We start from the raw sequence: 22,438 nt of genomic DNA on the forward strand, positions 1-22,438 counted from the left end.
AGTAAGTAGTTGTTAAAGTTAAGATGTATCATAAATCAGTCTCCTCGCTCATGATAAATAGTTCTACTTAAGTTTTTCATTGATACTTTTAAGGTCTTCATTCTAATGTATTCTCACCAAATTCACAAGTAATTTCTTGTTAATGAGAAAGCCCAAAGTAAATGCTACTGCATTTTGCCAAATTCCAATAAAAACATAGTGAACAGATTCCACAGATTTTTATAAGAATGGCAGGTTTCAATTCAGACTTTAAATTGACTCAATTATTGTTTAATCCAATTTGGCTTATTATTAAACAAAACTAACTTACCAAGTATGTTTATCTTGGCTTGGAAGTGGAACATTCAACATCCATCAACCTGGTTATGGCTGTTTATACTTCAGGGATGGTGGTAGGTTCACAAGGAAACCATATTTTCTTTCTTTCTTTTTCTTTCTTTTTAAAGAAATGCTACCTTCAATTTGTATTTGTATTTATTTGCAAGTGCAGTTTCTGATTTTTTTTTGATTCTCTCATTACACCTATGGTATTTAAATCTGTGGATGCAGCTTCAGACTATTTGATTCTGTAGATTGAACATCCGCCTCCTTGGATTATTTTGGAGTCTTTATTTATTTGTTTATTTTTTATTACTGTTTTTTCATCCACAGATCCAGTGTCATTAACTTCTGCATCCTGATTTGAATATTCTTCCTTTAACCTTTCTAGGGATCTTTCATTGAATCTTTCATATCCCCAAACTTGTCATAGGTATCATCCGAGTCCTTCAATGATTCATCACTTTTAATTTTTCATATCTTATATTTTATGATGCTTTTCTGGGTCTTGCTTTATATTCTTCTTTGCCCCATTTAAAAAAAATTATTTGATTCTTTGAATTCCCTTGTCACTCATATTCAGTTTCAGACTACTACAATTGTTATCAAATGCTTTTGAATTATTATTCAAGGTTTATTTGCCCTTCTTGGCATCCTTCTTGACATCTTTCTTGGCATCCTTCTTGGCATCCTTCTTGGCATCCTTCTTGGCATCCTTCTTGGCATCTTTTTTGGCACCATCCTTTGATTCAGTATCTGTCCCACTGGCCTTCTTTTCATCTTTCTTACCTTTTTTACTCCCCTTTTTCTTTGCATCTTTCTTGTCTTTCGATTGGTCATCTTTCTCTCCTGTTTTTTTTGTATCTTTTTTCCCATCCTTATCCTTCTTTGCATCTTCAGATTCTGTAGACCCTTTGTCCTTCTTTGGGGCCTTCTTGTCTTTCTTGGCATCTTTCTTGGCATCTTTCTTTTCAGCTTCAGATTCTGTACCTGACTCCTTGCCCTTCTTTGAAGCTTTCTTCTCTTTCTTGGCATCTTTCTTTTCATCCTCAGATTCTGCACCTGATCCCTTGTCCTTCTTTGAAGGTTTCTTCTCTTTCTTGGCATCTTTCTGTTCAGCTTCAGGTTCTGCACCTGACTCCTTGCCCTTCTTTGAGCCTTTCTTTTCTTTCTTGTCATCTTTCTTTTCAGCTTCAGATTCTGTACCTGACTCCTTGCCCTTCTTTGGGGCTTTCTTCTCTTTCTTGGCATCTTTCTGTTCAGCTTCAGATTCTGTACCTGACTCCTTGTCCTTCTTTGAGGCTTTCTTCTCTTTCTTGGCATCTTTCTGTTCAGCTTCAGATTCTGTACCTGACTCCTTGCCCTTCTTTGGGGCTTTCTTCTCTTTCTTGACATCTTTCTGTTCAGCTTCAGATTCTGTACCTGACTCCTTGCCCTTCTTTGGGGCTTTCTTCTCTTTCTTGGCATCTTTCTGTTCAGCTTCAGATTCTGTACCTGACTCCTTGTCCTTCTTTGAGACTTTCTTCTCTTTCTTGACATCTTTCTGTTCAGCTTCAGATTCTGTACCTGACTCCTTGCCCTTCTTTGGGGCTTTCTTCTCTTTCTTGACATCTTTCTGTTCAGCTTCAGATTCTGTACCTGACTCCTTGTCCTTCTTTGAGACTTTCTTCTCTTTCTTGACATCTTTCTTTCCATCTTCAGATTCTGTACCTGACTCCTTGTCCTTCTTTGAGACTTTCTTCTCTTTCTTGACATCTTTCTGTTCAGCTTCAGATTCTGTACCTGACTCCTTGCCCTTCTTTGGGGCTTTCTTCTCTTTCTTGGCATCTTTCTGTTCAGCTTCAGATTCTGTACCTGACTCCTTGTCCTTCTTTGAGACTTTCTTCTCTTTCTTGACATCTTTCTTTCCATCTTCAGATTCTGTACCTGACTCCTTGTCCTTCTTTGAGACTTTCTTCTCTTTCTTGACATCTTTCTTTCCATCTTCAGATTCTGTACCTGACTCCTTGTCCTTCTTTGAGACTTTCTTCTCTTTCTTGACATCTTTCTGTTCAGCTTCAGATTCTGTACCTGACTCCTTACCCTCCTTTGAAGCTTTTCTTTCTTTTTTGGCATCTGTTTTTGCAACATCTTTTTCATCTCTAGTTCCTGTTTCTATATCTTTATCTTTCTTTGACTCTTTCTTAGTTATTTTTGGCTCCTTTAAAACTGTGGGTTCTGTTTCTGACTCTGATATGTCCTTCGTGTCTTCTTGCTTGTCTTCTTTACCTTTCTTAGGTGTTTCTGGATATACAGGTTTTTCTACATCTGTTACCTTAGTATCTTCTTTTGGCTGATGGGTGGGTTTATATGGACGCTGCCTCCTGGCAGCTAAATATTCAGATGGTCTCTCAGAAATTCTCATTAAAGAACTGTGCATCCATAAGGGTCTCTTAGAAACTTCTTTTATTTTTTCTGAATCATATATCTGGAATATTGGTTAGAATAAGAATGAACAATTTGTATGTTACACATTTTTTATTACCACATACCAAATGCATTTTAACTTCAACCATTAAAAGATTTTAGATTTTGATAAATAGTGGATAAATTGTAGATGTCATAGTTTACTCTGCTTTTCCAATTTCATTCTTTTTTGGACTAATGGGTAGTCATGTCTCATTGTGGGCCTATTTCAATTTAGAGGATCTTCATAATTCCCTCAAGCCATTATGTTAAAATTGATAGTGAGGACTAACTAATGTCATATCAGAATCTTTCTTCACAATCAGAAAAGGCTTTCCACCCACCTTGGTGTTCTCAAGAATTCTTAGAATATCTGCCCCCGCCCCCCCAAAAAAATATCTGGCCCACTTTCCATTCCTAGGCTAACTCAGAAACTAAGGGTAATAGTTTCCTGTTCCGGCATGTCCTGGTCTCTATTATCACATTCAAGGTCTCTGGAATTTGAAATGCTACCTGTAGTTAAAAGAAAAACCTGAAATTCTGACTAAGCAAAATATAAATTGAGTATTATCAGATAGGAAGCTACAATAATAAAAGCTGTAACATTTGGTGCACATAACTTTGTGCAGAATGGTGCATTTTTTTTTCAACTTCTAACCAAGTGCTTGCAAAATCTCAAGTGCAAAAGTAACAAACTTTGGAAGTGATGTTAACAAACAATGGAAAAATAAATTGAATAATAAAGAAAGAAAGGAAAAACAAAGAGTGTGAAATGACAGAATAAGCTAGGATCACTACTAATTGTAAACATTACCTAACATAAGCAAGAGTTGATGATAGTCTTATCTTGTGAAACTTTTTTTAAAAACTTCTCATATCCCATGATGACTCTAGAAACATTGAGAAATACTTCTAATATTCAGAATCCTGAATGATATATTACAGAAAATGAGGAAGCATTAAAACATTATCAAGATATAATATAATCCCATGACTCTAATGAGGGAGTTTCCCCAGCTGGAGGGTATTTTCTGAATGTTCATACTAACTGTAACATTAGGATCTCCAGAATTTTGTGCTTCTTGGACACATATTTTCTATATTGTGGTGTTACTAAAGAAATATGAAATAAGGGGACAAGGTTTATATGATGAAATGCAAATAAAAATATCTACTTCCTTCATGTAGTAGAATTTGAATTACCTTTAACTGTGCTCTCCAATATGGTATTTAAAAGCCACAATTGAATTGAATTGAACTGAGATATAAAATTCAATTCCTCAGTTGCACTAGCCCTATTTTATTTTATTTTATCTTTTTAAGATTTTATTTATTTATTTGACAGAGAGAGAGAAATCACAAGTAGGCAGAAACACAAGAGAGGCAGGCAGAGAAAGAGAGAGAAGCAGCCTCCCTGCTGAGCAGAGAGCCCAGTGCAGGGCTAGATCTCAGGACCCCGAGATCATGACCTGAGCTAAAGGGAGAGGCTTAACCTACTGAGCCACCCAGGCACCCCAACACTAGCCTCATTTTAAATGTCCAATAGCCACATTGGAATATAAAGCCATAAAATATTTCTGTCATCACAGAAATCCCATTGATCAGTGCTGATCTATAGCACATAACAGCTATAAAATATGATTTCACAGGTTTAGCACTAGTAGAATTACATGATCTTTCCAATACTCACAGGAACTGCATTGTCTCGTAGTTGGGATGGTTTTGATCTTCTTTTTTTTCCTGGCCTTGGTGGTTTGGGAAATCTCAGGGCAAAGTGTTGCTGATTCCATGATTTTTTGCTTAATTCACTGACTAAAATAAGAAGACATTAAATGTTCTCGAGTAAATAAAATTTCATCAGAACTAAAGTGACAGTAAGATAATAGACTTCATGAATGAACAAATGATACAAATTATGCCTTCATTCATTTAGTTATGTTTGAAATTCTCTATCAATATATGAAAATAAAAATTTATTTTCTATTTTGATCAGTTTTACAGAAAACTATATAATTATTGTGAAACTAATATGGTCTGTAACATAAATGCAAAAAAGTTCTTTACTGCTTTCTTTTTTTTTTTTCCTTTTCAGCATAACAGAATTCATTGTTTTTGCACCACACCCAGTGCTCCATGGAATACGTGCCCTCTTTTAATCTTCTATCTCTCCCAGTCTAGATTTTTGCTTTAGATCCCTTTTGGTTAGAATATAGTTTTTTTGAAATCAGAAAACATGATAACTACACTTCAGTAGCCCTGAAAATACTTAGCACGGACAGTACTTGTTTTAAAATATTCAATAAATATATGATTGATTCTAAATGTTACTGATTAAGCTTCCTTTAGCAATTTTCCAAGGTATAGGAGCAAATGCTATACACATAGAAACTTCACTGTTGTTATAAGTGGCATATTAATGAAGTAAACTATAAATACAGTGTACCTATAGAATTGGGACTGTGAGGGAAAAGTTTCCTGGAAACTATAAGGAAATGGTTAAAAATAAAATAGTTAAAAGATGTTTGGGGTACCAATGCGAGTGAGAGAGATTTTTCATTTCATTTAAACATGTGCAGTATAATACTTCATGTAAGAGATAATATCCTTTTTTGTGTATCTCCTAAAAACAGGATCAATGAAAACATACAGAATGAAAGGCACATTTAAGCTCAATATACGAGGGAAAATTGTTGGGTATATGAATTCCTTCAACATCAAATTAGTGAATTTTTATAAGGAAGATATATCTGTCATGAATGTAGTAGAAGTCATTGCAGACATGGGTGAATTGTTTATCCAGTTTCTACACTACTTTTCAAATATAAGAGTATCTGATTGTGTGATTTCTAACATGTATGATTTCTAACATAACACCTTTATGTTGCTGAATATATTGCTTAAACTTTGTTGGATTCAAAAGCAAAGTATCTTTAGAAAATGTTTGCCAAGTCCATGAGAAAGTTGATTTTTAATGATATTCCATGAGCTACTTACTGCTTTATCACCTTGAAAGAGGATAATAATCATTTATCCTTGAAACTAATCTTAATCTGGGTGGCTCAGTCAGTTAAATGGCTGCCTTCAGCTCAGGTCATGATCCCAGGGTCCTGGGATGGAGCCCCACATCAGGCCCCCTGCTCAGTGGAGACCCTGCTTCTCCCTCTCCCTCTGCCTGCCACTCGGCCTACTTATGTTCCCTCTTTCTATCTCTCTGTCAAATAAATAAAGAAAATCTTAAAAACAAAATAATCCTAATCCTAAAATTAATCATATTTCAAAAATAAATATTGAATTTTTTCTTACCTGGAATGTAGTTATCATATGTTCCAAAGTTTATTTTTTGGCTATTAAAATAAGAGGGAAATGTTTTAATTAATTTACATACAATCACTGTATTTAATGATCATTATTATAATGATCAAGTGTAAGCACTTGCCATCACCAACTAGAGAAATATTTTGAATTTTCAGATCTCTACTACTATGTAAGATTACTTGATCCTAGAAAAAACAGATGAGTAAATGTGTGTTTTTAGTACAAACTTCAACATAACTAAAATAGATAGAAACATTTAAAAATTATCAAATTGCCATATGTGAAATAAAGATTTTTTTTTAATTGTGAATTCATAGTTGAATTATTTTTCTCTATCTCATGTTCCAAATTTTCTTGCAATTGAATTTTGGCAAAGACATCACTTTAAAAGCATTGTTTAAGCAAAATGAGATTCTCAAAATATTCTCAAATTTAAGCAAAGCTAGATCATTCAATGGCATACCTTTTTTTTTTTTTTTTTTTTTTTTTTTTTTTTTTTTTTTTTGTTTTTTTTTTTTTTTTATTTCCAGCATAACAGTATTCATTATTTTTGCACCACACCCCGTGCTCCATGCAATCCGTGCCCTCTATAATACCCACCACCTGGTACCCCAACCTCCCACCCCCCGTCCCTTCAAAACCCTCAGATTGTTTTTCAGAGTCCATAGTCTCTCATGGTTCACCTCCCCTTCCAATTTCCCCCAACTCCCTTCTCCACTCTAAGTCCCCATGTCCTCCATGCTATTTGTTATGCTCCACAAATAAGTGAAACCATATGATAATTGACTCTCTCTGCTTGACTTATTTCACTCAGCATAATCTCTTCCAGTCCCCTCCATGTTGCTACAAAAGTTGGGTATTCATCCTTTCTGATGGAGGCATAATACTCTATCCCCAGGGGTACAGGTCTGTGAATCACCAGGTTTACACACTTCACAGCACTCACCAAAGCACATACTCTCCCCAATGTCCATAATCCCACCTCCTTCTCCCAAACCCCCTCCCCCCAGCAACCCTCAGTTTGTTTTGTGAGATTAAAAGTCACTTATGGTTTGTCTCCCTCCCAATCCCATCTTGTTTCATTTATTCTTCTCCTACCCACTTAAGCCCCCATGTTGCATCACCACTTCCTCATATCAGGGAGATCATATGATAGTTGTCTTTCTCTGCTTGACTTATTTCGCTAAGCATGATACGCTCTAGTTCCATCCATGTTGTCGCAAATGGCAAGATTTCATGTCTTTTGATGGCTGCATAGTATTCCATTGTGTATATATACCACATCTTCTTGATCCATTCATCTGTTGATGGACATCTAGGTTCTTTCCATAGTTTGGCTATTGTGGTCAATGGCATACCTTTATGTCTGTAAACGAATGTGTGTGTTGTGTATGTGTCTATGTCTGTCATTGTGCACTGTAAGTGTTGATACAGATTCTAATTTTTTTAAAATTTTTGTTCTCTAGGAATGCTGAGAAATAAAACTATGTTGTAAGGTATTTTTCATTTAAAAGTTTCTATTTGCTTTAGTACTATGCAAACTTGTTTATTTTCACAAACATAAATTTTAAAATCTCATTTTATTAATTTGTAATGGAAACATATATTAAGATCTGATAGAGAAGTATTATTTTACAACATCCCATTATATTACAGAAATAAAGCCCTGTTGATCACATGTGAGTTTTGGGCTTACACACACACAGAAACATACATGCTCACATAGTATTTTACTTATTTTGACATTATGTAAGTATTAAGAAAGAAGTACATTGTAGAATCTAAACAAACGAACAAAACCCAAGCAAATAAAAAGCAGAACCAGAATCAGGAACAGAGAGAAGTGATGGTTGCTGGGGGTGAGGGGTGCGGGGTAGTGAAGGGGAGTAGAAGATAGAGGCTTTCAGTTATAGAATGACTAAAGCATGAGAATAAAAGGCACAGCATAGGAAATATAGGCAATGATACTGTAATAGTGTATGTTGACAAATGGTAGGTATACTTGTGATGAGTATAGCATAATATATAAAGAAGCCTAATTTTTATGTTGTTCACCTGAAATTAATATAACATTGTCAACTATACTCAAATTGAAAAAAAAATTGAGGAATAAAGTACATTAAAATACATACCTTGATATCTTTATTTAGGCTCTATTTCTCAACACAATACTTGGCACATTTTTGTCACTCTATAAAAATTTAAATGATTTTGGTGCACCTGGGTGGCATAGTCAGTTTGGCCTCCTGACTCTTGGTTTTAGCTAAGGTTGTGATCTCATGGTCATGGGATCCAGCCCCACATGGGGCTCCATGCTCAGTGGAGAGTCTGCTTAGGACTCTCTCTCGCTCTTCCTCTCCCTCTCCCCCTGACCCCTTGACCTACCCTCAAATAAATAAATCTTTTAAAAAATGGTAGCATCTGGATGGCTTAGTCAGTTGAGCATCTGGCTTTTGATTTTGGCTGGAGCCATGATCTTGGGGTCTTGGCATTGAGCCCTGCTTTGGGATTCTGGCTTATGCTCTCTCTCTCTCTCAAATGAAGAAAACTTTTTGAAAAATTAAGTGATTTTAATTGAATAAAAATTGGGATATATTGACAAAATGTTGTCTAGTCCAGTGGTTTTAAAAATTTTGTATTTGAATTCCAATTAGTTAACATATAGTATAATATTAATTTCATGTGTATAATATGATTCCACACTTCCATACAACACCCAGTACTCATTGTAAGTGCCCTCCTTAATCCCCATAACTTATTTAACCCATTACCCCATCCATCTCACCTCTGGTAACCATTAATTTGTTCTGTTTTGTCTGTTTTCTTGGTTTGCCTCTCTTTCTCTTTCTTTGCTTTTTTTTTTTTTCCTTAAAATCCACATATGAGTGAAATCATATGGTATTTTTCTTTCTCTGAATGACTCCTTTCACCTAAGCATAATATTTTCTAGCTCCGTTCACACAGTTGTTGTTTTTTAATTGAGAGCATGCATTAAAAATTACTTGCCTTACCATATCTAAATCTCTAGGTTTCGATCTAGCCAATATACATTTATAAACTCCTAAAAAGTTTTTGATGTGCAATCATGGTTATGAACATCTCTGTTTTAAATACTCTGAAAGAGAAAATATTTCAAGTTCATGAAGCAATATCATTAAATTTGAGATTTAAAACATTATACATAGGCCAGATCCATTAATACCTTATATAATCCCTAGGTCATGTTCTTTAATCACCAAACAATTGAATTAGAAATCAAAACCAAAATTATATAGAAAATACCCAAATTTTTTTAAAAAATAGTTCTTTCTAAATAACCAGCAGTCAAACAAAATCACAAGTCATAAAAAAGAAGCAACTAAATAATAACATAGAATCAAGAATTACAGAATACTGCAATAAGTTCAGAGGAGAACTTAATAGCTTTAATGTCTTACATTAAAAAGTTTTAAATTGTTTTTCTTTAAAGATTTTATTTAATTGAGAGAAAGAAAGAGGATGAGCTGGGGGTAGAGGTAGAGAGGGAGAAACACACTCCCCACTAAATATGGAGTGCAACATGGGGCTTAATTCCAGGACCCCCAGATCATGACCTGTGCTAAGGACAGATACATAACCAACTGAGCCACCCAGGTGCCCCTAAAACGGTGTTTTTTGTTTGTCTTTTCAGATTTTATTTATTTGACAGATAGATAGTAAGCATAAGCAGGGGGAGTGAGGGAGGGAGAATCAGGCTTCCCTGTGAGCAAGGAGCAGGATGTGGGAGTGGATCACAGAATGCTGTGATCGTGACCTGAGCCAGAGACAGCTGCTTAACCAACTGAGCCACCCAGATGTCCCTAAAACAGTGTTTTAAATCCTTGATTTAAAATCAGGAAAATATCAAAATAAATTCAAAGTTAGAATAAACAATAAATCTTTAAGACAGAATCAAAGTGAAAAAAATTAGAGTAAAAAAATCCCTAATTTGATTTTTGTAAAGATTTTTAAAATTTATTAACTCCTAGTAGAACTGATAAAGAGAAAACACAAATTACCAATATCAGGACTGATGCAAGTTTTATAATTACATAGATTTTAAAGCATAATGGGGAATATTATTAATAATTTTATAGCAATAAATTCAGCAACTTGAGTGAAATAGATGAGTTCCATGTAAAACTAATTTAGCAAAACAGACACATGATTAAATAATAAATATATGACTAGACTCATAATTATTAAATAAAATGAATCCATTATCAAAAATCTTCCCAGAAAGGAAAGAACAGACCCCAGCCAGTTTTACTGATAAATTATTAAAAGTTAAGGAAAATTAGTAAATCTACACAAATTTTTCAGAAACGAGGAAGAAGAGAATGTTTCAACTCATTTCTGAGACCAATATAAATAATTCTGACACCAAAACTTCTTAAAGACATTACCAGAAATGAGTATGATAGACCAATACCTTGCATTAACACAGACACAAAAATTTTTTAACTTCCTAAGTAATCTTACTGAACAATGATATAAAATGGCAGACATCATGGTTATTGAGATTTACTTTGTGGAATGTAAGATTAGTTTAACATGTGTAAATCAACCCATGTAATACTGCAAATAACAAATAAAATTCATTTGATCATTTCAAGATGTACAAAAGAATTTTTGAAAAAATAACATTCATAATTACAAACTATGAGAAAACTAGAGATAGAAGACATCTTCCTCAAATGGATAAAGTGTCTTGAGGCAATACTTGCTTCCTTTCATATGAAACAGAAGGAGATACCACATTGTTGAGAGTCCTTATACTTTGAATTTATTATACATTTGAAAATGTACCACAGATATAGTTAAAGGTAAAAGTAAGGACAGGTGTATTCTGTACTAAGATTATATTTTTTCAGATTAAGAAAAAAAAATGCAGTTACATGTTTACTCCTTTAAAGGAAAAAAAAACAAAAACAAAACAAAAAAACCCACACACCTTGTCCAGTAGTAATATAAAAATAGATTTTTGTCCTAAAAAAAAAAGTCCCTGATGTCTCCCTATATTATGATCTCAAATGTTTATTTAGGAAAACCTAAACCCAGCACCCTTTCTACATCATGAATACATGACATTCCACAATGTTAATGGCTACCTTTTTTACTTAAAGCTCACTCATATATGGAATCTAAAACACAATGCATAATCAGACCTATAAATACAGAGCACAAACTGATATGTCAGATGGGAGGAGGATTGAATGGATGGGCAAAATGAGTGAAGGGGAGTGAGACATACAGGCTTCCAGTTAAGGAATAAATAAGTCATGAAATGAAAGGTACAGCATGGAAAATATTGTCAGTGATGCTATAATACTATTCATTTTATGGTGACACATAGCAGCTATCCTTGTTGGTGGCAAAGCTCAGTGTATAAACTTGCCCAATCATAATGCTGTACACCTGAAACTATGTCAACTATGCTCAAATAAAAACAGTTTTTAAAAGAATAAAAAAGATGGGCGCCTGGGTGGCTCAGTTGGTTGGACGACTGCCTTCGGCTCAGGTCATGATCCCGGAGTCCTGGGATCGAGTCCCGCATCAGGCTCCCAGCTCCATGGGGAGTCTGCTTCTCCCTCTGACCTTCTCCTCGCTCATGCTCTCTCTCACTGTCTCTCTCTCAAATAAATAAATAAAATCTTTAAAAAAAAAAAAAGAATAAAAAAGAATCCTGAGTTAAAAAAAAAAAAAGGCTCAGAGATACTGAGATTGATATTGAAATATTAGGATGTGTGTACTGTTCCTGAAGACAGATTCTGTGGCATCTGTTTTCCATTTCACCTTGGTTAAGATGAAGTATTAGTTATGTGTGTGCATGTGTGTGTGTGTGTATCCAGAGACCTTAATTCAGAAACAATTTATATCAAAAAAGAACAACCTAGGGCACCTGGATGGCGGTTAAAGCCTCTGCCTTCAGCTCAGGTCATGATCCCAGGGTCCTGGGATCGAGGGAGCCTGCTTCCTCCTCTCTCACTCTCTGCCAGCCTCTCTGCCTACTTGTGATCTTGCTCTCTGTCAAATAAATAAATAAAATCTTAAAAAAAAAAAAAAACCTTCAAATTGTCAAGATGGCAGAGAAGTAGCAGGTTGAGATGACATTAGGTAGCAGGAGATCAGCTAGACAGTTTATCAAACCATTCCGAACACCTACAAATCCAACAGGACATCAAAGAGAAGAAGAGCAGCAATTCTAAAAACAGAAAATCTATCAATTTCTGAAAGGTAGTACCTGCGAAGAAGTGAATCTAAAGCAACAGGAAGATAGACTGCAAGGGGAGGGACCAGCTCCCAGCAAGTGGTGGAGCAATAGAGCACAAAATCAGAACTTTTAAAAGTCTGTTCCACTAGGGACATGGCTCCTGAGTCTAAGCAGGGGTGGAGGCCTTGCAGGGACAGCATGGTCTCAGGTCCCGCAGGGTCACTGAAGGATCAGGGATGTCTGAATATCAGAGAGCTCACAGGTATTAGAGCAGGGAAGCTGGCTACAGAGACAGAGCCAAGGAGTGAGCTCTCAGCTCAGTTACCTTAAACTGTGATCCGTGGCACAGTCATACCTCTGCTCTTTGAGCAGGGACCCCACTAGTGGCAGATCCCGGGAAACCTCCCTGGAAGAGCAGCAGTGATCTGCTGGATTGGAGACTCCAGGCCAGAGACAGAGACGCTTGGTCACAGTCTGGGTGAGCTCGGTGCATGGCCAGAGGCCAGAGAGATGGGAATGATTGAGTGCTTTTCTCCGAGGGTGCACTGAGGAGTGGAGCCCCAATCCCTCCACTCCTCCGGGCCAGAAATTGGGAGGCTGCCATTTTCATTCCCATCCTCCAAAACTCTACAGAAAACATTCAGGGAGCAGAAGCTCCTGAGAGCGAACCAGAGCAGATTACTTAGCCTGGCCCCTGGCAAGGATGGTGCAATTCTGCCTTGGGCAAAGACACTGAGAATCATTACAACAGGGCCCTCCCCTGGAAGATCAGAAAGAAATCCAGCCAAGGTCAAGCTCTCTTATCAAGGAGAACAGCAGAATTCCAGAGGAGGCGGAAGCAAAGCATGGAATTCATGGCTTTCACCCCATGATTCTTTAGACTTGCAAAGTTAATTTTTTTAATTTTATTTTTTATCTAATTTTTTAAACTTTTCCCTCTTTTAACGTTTTTTAATGAGTTTATCTTAACAATACCCTCCATTAAAAAAATCTTTTTGAGCCTTTATTATTATATTTATCCTTCATTTTATCTAACTTTATTTTTTGTATATACATAGGGTTTTTTCTTCTAAAAAATATTGGGATACAACTTCTAATCAAAATATACCCTAAATCTACCACAGGGCTTTGTTCTAGTCTCCAGCTTCAGCAAATTCTCTACAATTTCTTTTTCTTTCTTTTCCCAACCAGCTTATCTTATCAACTTCTTTTTTAGAATTTTAAAAAAATTTTCATTTTACAGTCATATTCCATCCCTTGTGTTTACCCATATATATATATATATATATATATATACATATATATATATGTATATATATATATATATATATATATTTCATTCTTAAAATTTTGGAAGGTAGTTTCTTCTAAGAGACTAAAGTACTCCCAAAATTAAGTGGGTGGCTCTGTTCCATTCACCAGTCTAACATCTATATTTTCCTTTATCATTTTTTTCTTTTTTTAAAAAAAAAATTTTGAATTTCTTTTTACCCCCTTTCTTCCACCCATGATTTGGGGTCTCTTCTGATTTGGTTAATGCACATTTTTCTGGGGTCTTTGCCACCCTTTTAGTATTTTATTCTCTCATTCATCTATTCTTATCTGGATAAAATGACAAGGCAGAAAAACTCACAACAACAACAAAAAAAAGAACAAGAGGCAGTACCAAAGGCTAGGGACCTAATCAATAGGGACATTAGTAATATGTCAGATCCAGAGCTCAGAATGATGTTTCTCAAGGTGCTAGCTGGGCTCAAAAAAGGCATGGAAGATACTATAGAAACGTTGCCTGGAGAAATAAAGGCCCTTTCTGGAGAAATAAAAGAACTAAAATCTAACCAAGATGAAATCAAAAAGGATATTAATGATGTGCAATAAAAAATGGAGGCTCTTACTGCTAGGATAAATGAGGCAGAAGAGAGAATTAGTGATATAGATGACCAAATGACAGAGAATAAAGAAGCTCAGCAAAAGAGAGGCAAACAACTACTGGACCACGAGGGGAAAATTCAAGAGATAAGTGTTCCATAAGATGAAACAACATTAGAATAATTGGAATTCCAGAAGAAGTAGAAAGAGAGAAGGGAGCAGAAGGTATATTGGAGCAAATTGTTGTAGAGATTTTCCCTAATATGGCAAAAGGAACAAGCATCAAAATTCAGGAGGCACAGAGAACCCCCCTCAAAATCAATATGAATAGGTCCACACCCCACCATCTAATAGTAAAACTTGCAAGTCTTAATGACAAAGAGAAAATCCTGAAAGCAGCCTGAGATAAGAAGTCTGTAACATATAATGGTAAAAATATTAATTTGGTAGCAGACTTATCCTCAGAGACCTGGCAGGCAGAGAGAACTGGCATGATATATTCAGAGCAGTAAATGAGAAAACTATGCTGCCAAGAATACTATATCCAGCTAGGCTATCATTGAAAATAGAAGGAGAAATAAAAAGCTTCCAGGACAAACAGAAACTGAAAGAATTCGTAAATACCAAACCAGCTCTACTGGAAATATTGAAAGGGGTCCTCTAAGCAAAGAGAGAGCCTAGAAGTAGTAGACCGGAAAGGAACAGAGACAATATACAGTAACCGTCACCTTGCAGGCAATACAATGGCACTAAATTCATCTCTTTCAGTAGTTACCCTGAATGTAAGTGGGCTAAATGCCCCAATCAAAAGACACAGGGTATCAGAACAGGAAAAACAAAAACAAAACAAAACAAAACCCATAAATATGCTATCTACAATAAACTCATTTTAGACCCAAATACACCTCCAGAATTAAAGTGATGGGGTGGAAAACAATTTACCATGCTAATGGACATTAGAAGAAAGCTGGGGTGGCAATCCTTATATCAGAACAATTAGATTTTAAGCCAAAGGCTATAATAAGAGATGAGGAAGGACACTCTATCATAATCAAAGGGTCTGTCCAACAAGAAGATAGAACAATTTTAAATATCTATGCCCCTAACATAGGAGAAGCCTACTATATAAACCAACTAATAACAAAATCAAAGAAACACATCGACAATAATACAATAATAGTAGGGGACTTGAACACTCCCCTCACTGAAATGGACAGATCATCCAAGCAAAACATCAACAAGGAAATAAAGGCCTTATGACACACTGGACCAGATGAACAATACAGATATATACAGAACATTCCATCCAAAAGCAACAGAATACACAGTCTTTTCTAGTGCACATGGAACATTCTCCAGAATAGATCGCATCTGGGGTCACAAATCAGGTCTCAACTGGTACCAAAAAATTCGGATAATTCCCTGCTTATTTTCAGACCACAGTGCTCTGAAACTAGAACTCAATCACAAGAGGAAATTTGGAAAGAACCCAAATACATGGAGATTAAAGAGCATCCCTGTAAAGAATGAATGGGTCAACCAGGAAATTAAAGAAGAATTGAAAAAATTCATGGAAAAAAATAATGAACACACAATGGTTCAAAAATCTGTGGGACACAACAAAGGCAACCCTGAAAGGAAAATATATAGCAGTACAAGCCTTTCTCAAGAAACAAGAAAGGTCTCAAATACACAACCTAACTCTACACCTATAGGAGCTGAGGAAAGAACAAAAAGAAAGCCTAAACCCAACAGGAAAAGAGAAATAATAAAGACCAGAACAGAAATCAATGAAATAAAGACCAAGACAACCTTTTTAACTTGTTGCAGATTTTTTTCTTTTTTTTTTTTAATTTTAAAGATTTTATTCATTTCTTTGATAGAGAGAGAGAGATCACAAGTAGGTGGAGAGGGAGGCAGAGGTAGAGGGGGAAGCAGGCTCCCTGCTGAGCAGAGAGCCCGAAGTGATATGGGGCTGGATCCCAAGACCCTGAGACCATGACCTGAGCTGAAGGCAGAGGCTTAACTCACTGAGCCACCCAGACACCCCTTTCTTTTCAGATAATTAAATTATACAATATTCTCAAAAGAAAAACAAATAATAAAGGATGCTGACAATGTTTTTTTGTTTTGTTTTTGTTGTTATTTTTAATGAGAAACTTCAAAAATTGAATCTAAATGTATCCTGATCTAGAAAATTTCTTGACTGTCCTGGAGAGGTAAAGGGAGAGATGCTATCACCAGCAGAACCAGATTTAGGTGAAAGAGTGGCAAAATGCTATTTATTTCTAAAGGTTAAATGTATTGGATTACTTATGACATGTAAATTTACATAGGGAGTGAGGACTAGAGTATTCAGATCATGGCTATTTTGGGGTCCTATAAACTCTTTTCAGTGAAAATTCAAGAGAACTAAATTTATTTATCAGTAACCCTGATTTAAACACCTTAAGAAACACAGAAATTTTCAACCACACCATTGGGTTACATTGTACTAGTTTCCAGTCAATCCATGCTGCCCTTCCTCCACAAAAGGCTGTTAAGTTACTACAGACAGCCTTGCCTATGCTTGAAATTCATAAAAATTACATCATACAGTATGTGTTTTTGTGTTTCTGGATTTTTTTAATGTATTTTTTATTCATCCATGTTATATATATGAATATTTCATTCCTTTTCAGATTGCAGAACAGTATTCCATTACATGATATACCCCACACTGAATTTTTCCATCCTCCTGTGGGTGGACATTTGAGTTACTTCAATTTTGGCTTATTGTGAATAAAGCTGCTATACATATTTTGTCCAAGTCTTTTTATGAAATTCTCTTGGTTAAGCTATAGTGGAAAGGCTGAATCATACATGTAATAGATATATGTTCAACTTTATTTTAAAAAATATCAAGTGATATTCCAAAGTGGTTGTACCGTTTTATACCCAACACCAATGCTGAACTGATCAGATGCCCCACACTGTTGCTGACTGTTGGTGTCATTAATCTTTACTTTTAGCTGTTCTAGTAGGTACTCGTTATCCAAAGGATATCTTTGGATCAGAGGATATATATATTTATTACATATAATAAAAATATCTATATCTATATATTTATATATATAAGTTTATATATATAAACATATATATAAGTTTATAAGTTTATATATATAAGTTTATATGTATATGTATATATACATATAAAGTTTATATATATAAGTTTATATGTATAAACTTATATATATAAACTTTCCTATGGGGCACATGAATGGCTCAGTCACTTAAGCCTCTGCCTTCAGCTCAGCTCATGATCTCAGGGTCTTGAGATGGAGACCCACAGAGGCAATCATTGGGCTCTCTGCTCAACAGAGCCTACTTCTCCTTCTCCCACTCCTCCCGCTTGTGTTCTCTCTCTGTCTGTCAAATAAATAAATAAAATCTAAGGAAGGAAAAGAAAAAAAAAAACTTTCCTTGAAAAATTCCCTGAGGAAAATTTTTAGTTTTCTTATATATGTCTTGCATATATTTTCATAAACTTATTTCTAAAGTTTTTTTGTTATTGAAATTTGTACTATTTTCTTAAACTTATATTTTCTAATTTTTCCTTTCTAATTATTTTCTAATATTTCCATTTATAGAAATTAAACAATTAACATTTAAAAAATATTCCACAATTAAGTTTGATTTTAATAGTAAAATGGCTATAGACAATCATTATGTGTGAGTATCACAAGATATCCTGCCAGCTGATTTTGGATTTGGGGATTCTACATCAGCTAAATGGCAATTAAAACCATAAAATTCTTATGTACTTTATGTATAAATATATCTTACAGAAGTACAAGTATAAGTAAATATTAAAGAAGATTTTCCAGGGACTGACTGGGGCCTGAGTCACTCTTACATTTGCTGTAGAGGTCTCTTTTTTTTAAGGCAAAGGTCAATTGCCTTATGGGTCTCTTTTTTTTTTTTTTTTTTTTTTTTTTCAGTTATATCTTTTTTTTTTTTTTTCCAGCATAACAGTATTCATTATTTTTGCACCACACCCCGTGCTCCATGCAATCCGTGCCCTCTATAATACCCACCACCTGGTACCCCAACCTCCCACCCCCCGTCCCTTCAAAGCCCTCAGATTGTTTTTCAGAGTCCATAGTCTCTCATGGTTCACCTCCCCTTCGATTATGCTGAGTGAAATAAGTCAAGCAGAGAGAGTCAATTATCATATGGTTTCACTTATTTGTGGAGCATAACAAATAGCATGGAGGATATGGGTCTCTTTTTTAAAGCAAAGGTCAACTGCCTTATGGTGAGATTTCCTGTCTCTTTCTAGCATTTTCTAGAGCAGTGTTTCTCAACCTGGGCTTATTATGAATCCCTTACCCCAGTTCATTTGCAATGCCTGAGGTATTTTTATCACAAATGTGTGCAATTTGGGGGTGATGTGGGGGGGGTTGTACACACACAAGTGCTGATAGTGGCATCTAGGGTATAGAAGGCAGGGATGCTGCTAACTACTTACAAGGACCTCCCTACCCTCTCCCCATTCCTCAAGCCAGTAAGGAGTTATTCTTCCTAAAATGTCAGTAGTGCTAGGGCTCATAAACTTTATTCAATATGAAGGTGAATTCCTAGGCAAGATAATAAGAGAGGACCTAATTAATGCAACTCAAGGAAAAAAAAAAAGTGCTGTGAATCTGTGATCCAGAAGCTAATACTGGAAGTTTAAAAAGTTTAGATTTTGAGATAACCCAGTCTTTGTGAAAACCTCTCCTATTTCCTTCAGAAATCTTAGATTCACCATTAGAAATGGAAGAATTGAGTTGATTGACACAACCTGAGTAGGAGGAAAAGGCAAGAAAATGTGAAGCACTCAAATGGAGTTGCTGAGATTTGGATGAACAAGAGTATTAAAGAACAGTAAGTGAAGAGAGGGAAAACTGAACTCAAAAAGGAATATTTTCTTTATCACCTATAAATTGATAGCCATGACATAGAAATTTAAGTCTAAAATTAAGGTCCTGTCATAGCATTCAGAGGAAAAACAAAGTAGGAAATAATTTCTGCATCTCAGATTCTCTGTTAAGTGAACTGGAAGTGGCCACTTGAATCCAGTTAAATATGAGAATTTGTTATTAAGGAATTTTTTGTGTGCTTGAGGCCATTTGATTATGAATTTAACTATAGTTTCCTTCTATGATAAAATGAGAGTTTTAGAATTATACCAGAAAACAACATAAAGAAATAGTCACAAAACAAAAAATATGTTTTTAACTCTTGAAGTTCTTGGAAAGCTGTGCAGTGCTCATGATAATAGTAATGCCATCAATATTTTATTGTGCTTAAACATTTTAAAGTAATTAGTATACAATGTAATTCTGTCATGCTATATGCCAGAGTGCAGATTGTTTTGTAATTATCAGCAAGTCCCTCAGCCTTTAATCATTACAAATGCATTGAATCCTTTCACTGGTGATTGTCTATTAAAGTACTGATTGCATTGTAATGAAGTAAGCACCAGTGCCTATTAAAGGCCATTTTGTTTAGTTTGAAGGTTTGTGTTTTATTTTTCCTTTAAAAGTATTGTCCAAGGGAAAACCAGTTACAGTTTCCCTTTTTATTTCACAGTTCTATGCCTTCACCTTTATTCTAAGCCTACATAGTAAAAAGGCTCATATAATTGAAGGTCTTCTTTCCCTATATCATTTCAACACAACATAAATTATGCATAAGGAAACTACTATCATCAAACTTCCCTTGTCTGGATAATCTACTTTTCATTGCAAAGTACTTTTGCAAAACTCAGTATTTCTCAAGAATAAATTATTACCAAAGTTTTAACACCCTTGACCCATGCTCTCTAAAGGTCAGTAGACTCCTCAGTCACTGTGACATTTAAAAAAAAAAAAAAATTCCATAAGTTTCCAAATGGCCTCTAAGGAAATGTTAGTTCCCCTGAATGAGAACTATGAGTTATTTTCTTCTGTGTTTTAGAAAATACAGTATGCTAAAAATGAATGAAGAATCACTTTGAAATAGCCTTATCCAAAGCTATGTTTGTATTTTACTGAAATGAATGAACTAGTTAATTTTTATATCAAAACAACCTCTGTAATGGCTTGAGAATGTATGTGTCTGCTAAACACATACTCTTGTTTATAATGAATAATAATAATGTAGCAAGCATCTCTTTACTCTAAAGAGGGTAAATACAGGGCTAACTATAACATTTCAGTTATTTTAAAAACATCAAATTTGACAAGAGGACTTACAATCTTGGTACAGACATTTCCCCCACCTATGATTTGCCAGGACTTAAGCCCTGTAAGTTCAAATTAATGATGTTGAGAAGTGACATCATAAAGAGGCCAAGAACACTGGGAGTTAAAGGGGAAAACAGGAGGAATCACTTTATTTTATGTTCTCTAATATTCAGTCTAAGACTTGTGTTTTTTTTCACTCATTATTACTGACAAAATACAAATGGTGGGTTAAAAATAACAGTTGATTTTACATCTTAATAAAAAACTTGTTTGAATTTTTCATGTAATCTATTGACTGGTATAACAAAAAGATGAAGCTAAGCATCTGTTAAGATCAACAGTAATCTGATATTCATGTGTCTGTTAAAGTCTCTGCGTAACTTTGTGCCTTTTACCTTTTCCCATCTTAAGTACATGAGTTGCTCATAGATAACAACATTTTAAAGAAAACTAGGTGCTTATTAAAATTATTAACTTACTGATGGTTCTGAGTTAGAGAATTTTTACTACACCGACCCATTCCATCCCACTAACAGATGAATGGAAATACAGCAATATTTGAAAATATTGTCATTATCTAGCTCCTTTTGGGAATTGCAGCTGATTTTTTTCCCTTAAGGGATAATTTCATTAAACTTCAGCTCCTGTAGATCAACTACAAAAATCTCAGCAATTTTAACTCAGTGAAAGTTTTTATCTCATGTCTCAGACCATAGTAAGTTGTAGAGTGGTTGGGTAGGAAGTTTCCTTAAGATGATTTAGTAATTCAGGTTTCTCTGATTTAATTGCTTCATTATCCACTGACTTAACACTATTAATGCTGATGTTTACTTGCAAAGTGATGTCTTAGCAAAAAACATATGATTTCTAAATCCACAATATTTTGTTTAATATTTTATAATATACACCTCATTTATGAAAGTATATGTACACAAAGCCTTTCTTCTGTCAGCATGTAGTAAGATCCAAATCATGACTGGGCAGCCAGCCATGCTTGCCTTCTGCACGGTGACTTCTTGAGTTAATCTCTCATTGTCATTTTAAGTATGCGTAATCTATTAAGATCTCAGAGAGCTAATGATCTTTTTATAATAAACTTGCATTAGTTTTCTTTGCTATATAACAAATTACCACAAACTTGGTGTTATAAAACAAAACACATTTATAATCTCATAATTTTGTATCTCAGAAATCTCAGGCGAGTTCATTTGGTTCCTTAGCTCAATATCTCATAGGCTGAAATCAGTTTGTTGACTGTTCTTTTTACCTGGAGGCTCTGAAAAAGAATCTGTTTCTAAGCAACATTCCAGTTGGCAGAATTCAGTTCCTCATGGCTGCAGTGGTGTTTGTTGTCACTGTCAACTATAGGCTCCTTTTTGCTCCTAGAAGCTGCCAACATTCCTTCTCACATGACACCCTCCATCTTCAAACCAGCGATGTTTCAAGTCCTTCTCATATTTCACATATTTGTTCTTTTTCTGTCTTCCTCCACTGCTACCAGATAAGGAAAGTGTTTTCTTCTAAAAAGCTCAAGTGGTTAGATTAGGCTTATTTAGATGTTCTCCATTTGAAGGTCACCTATTTCTCATAACATAGCATAACCATGGGAATGCTGTCTCTTCATATTCATTAATCCCACCTGTGCTCAAAAAGAAAGGCTTTTTGAGGGGTCAAAAAGGGGTCATTCTTCAAATTTTGCCTACCACGAAGCCAAAATTATACTAAAACCTTACATTACTTGAGGATTATTAGAAATATATTAGCCTCATATGTATTTTTCTATGTTCTAAGATTTTGCCACTGTCTATTCAGCAGCAATGTGATTACATATAAACATTTTGTTTTTTTTTCAAATGTCATTCAGCTGAGTAAGCATGTCCTCAAATACAATATTATACTTAGAAACTGTATTTTTGTTAAATAAAAATATAAAAGTATAAATATATATAATATATTTTAAGTGGTTTATAGGTCACAAAATAATTTGTGTATATTAACTCATTTATTT

At 34.9% G+C, this 22,438-nt stretch overlaps 1 protein-coding gene across 4 annotated transcripts; it reads right to left on the reverse strand.

Moving 5' to 3' along the window:
* Positions 1 to 497: 497 nt before the first annotated feature.
* On the reverse strand, positions 498 to 20,500 carry CYLC2 (cylicin 2). 4 transcript variants are annotated; one of them, XM_032308917.1, is made up of 5 exons: positions 20,440 to 20,500; positions 6,067 to 6,107; positions 4,454 to 4,575; positions 2,389 to 2,785; positions 498 to 2,316 (listed from the first exon to the last, which is right to left on the reverse strand). In XM_032308917.1, exons 1-5 carry the CDS (start codon positions 20,454 to 20,456, stop codon positions 953 to 955), a joined length of 1,941 nt encoding a protein of 646 aa, XP_032164808.1. In that variant the 5' UTR covers positions 20,457 to 20,500; the 3' UTR covers positions 498 to 952. The 4 variants fall into 4 exon arrangements, with proteins under 4 accessions (XP_032164808.1, XP_032164810.1, XP_032164809.1 ...); XM_032308919.1 differs by having other exon boundaries at positions 498 to 1,308; positions 1,525 to 2,785; XM_032308918.1 differs by having other exon boundaries at positions 498 to 1,315; positions 1,460 to 2,785.
* Positions 20,501 to 22,438: the final 1,938 nt, after the last annotated feature.

This window comes from Mustela erminea, chromosome 12, assembly GCF_009829155.1.
Source record: "Mustela erminea isolate mMusErm1 chromosome 12, mMusErm1.Pri, whole genome shotgun sequence".
In the NCBI taxonomy this organism is placed as follows: domain Eukaryota; kingdom Metazoa; phylum Chordata; class Mammalia; order Carnivora; family Mustelidae; genus Mustela; species Mustela erminea.

Coding starts and splice junctions, on each gene's coding strand:
- CYLC2 (XM_032308916.1), bottom strand. Junction 4,576..6,066: donor ATATGATAACTACATTCCAG/GTAAGAAAAAAT, acceptor TTCTTATTTTAG/TCAGTGAATTAAGCAAAAAA. Junction 2,786..4,453: donor TACGAGACAATGCAGTTCCT/GTGAGTATTGGA, acceptor CCAATATTCCAG/ATATATGATTCAGAAAAAAT.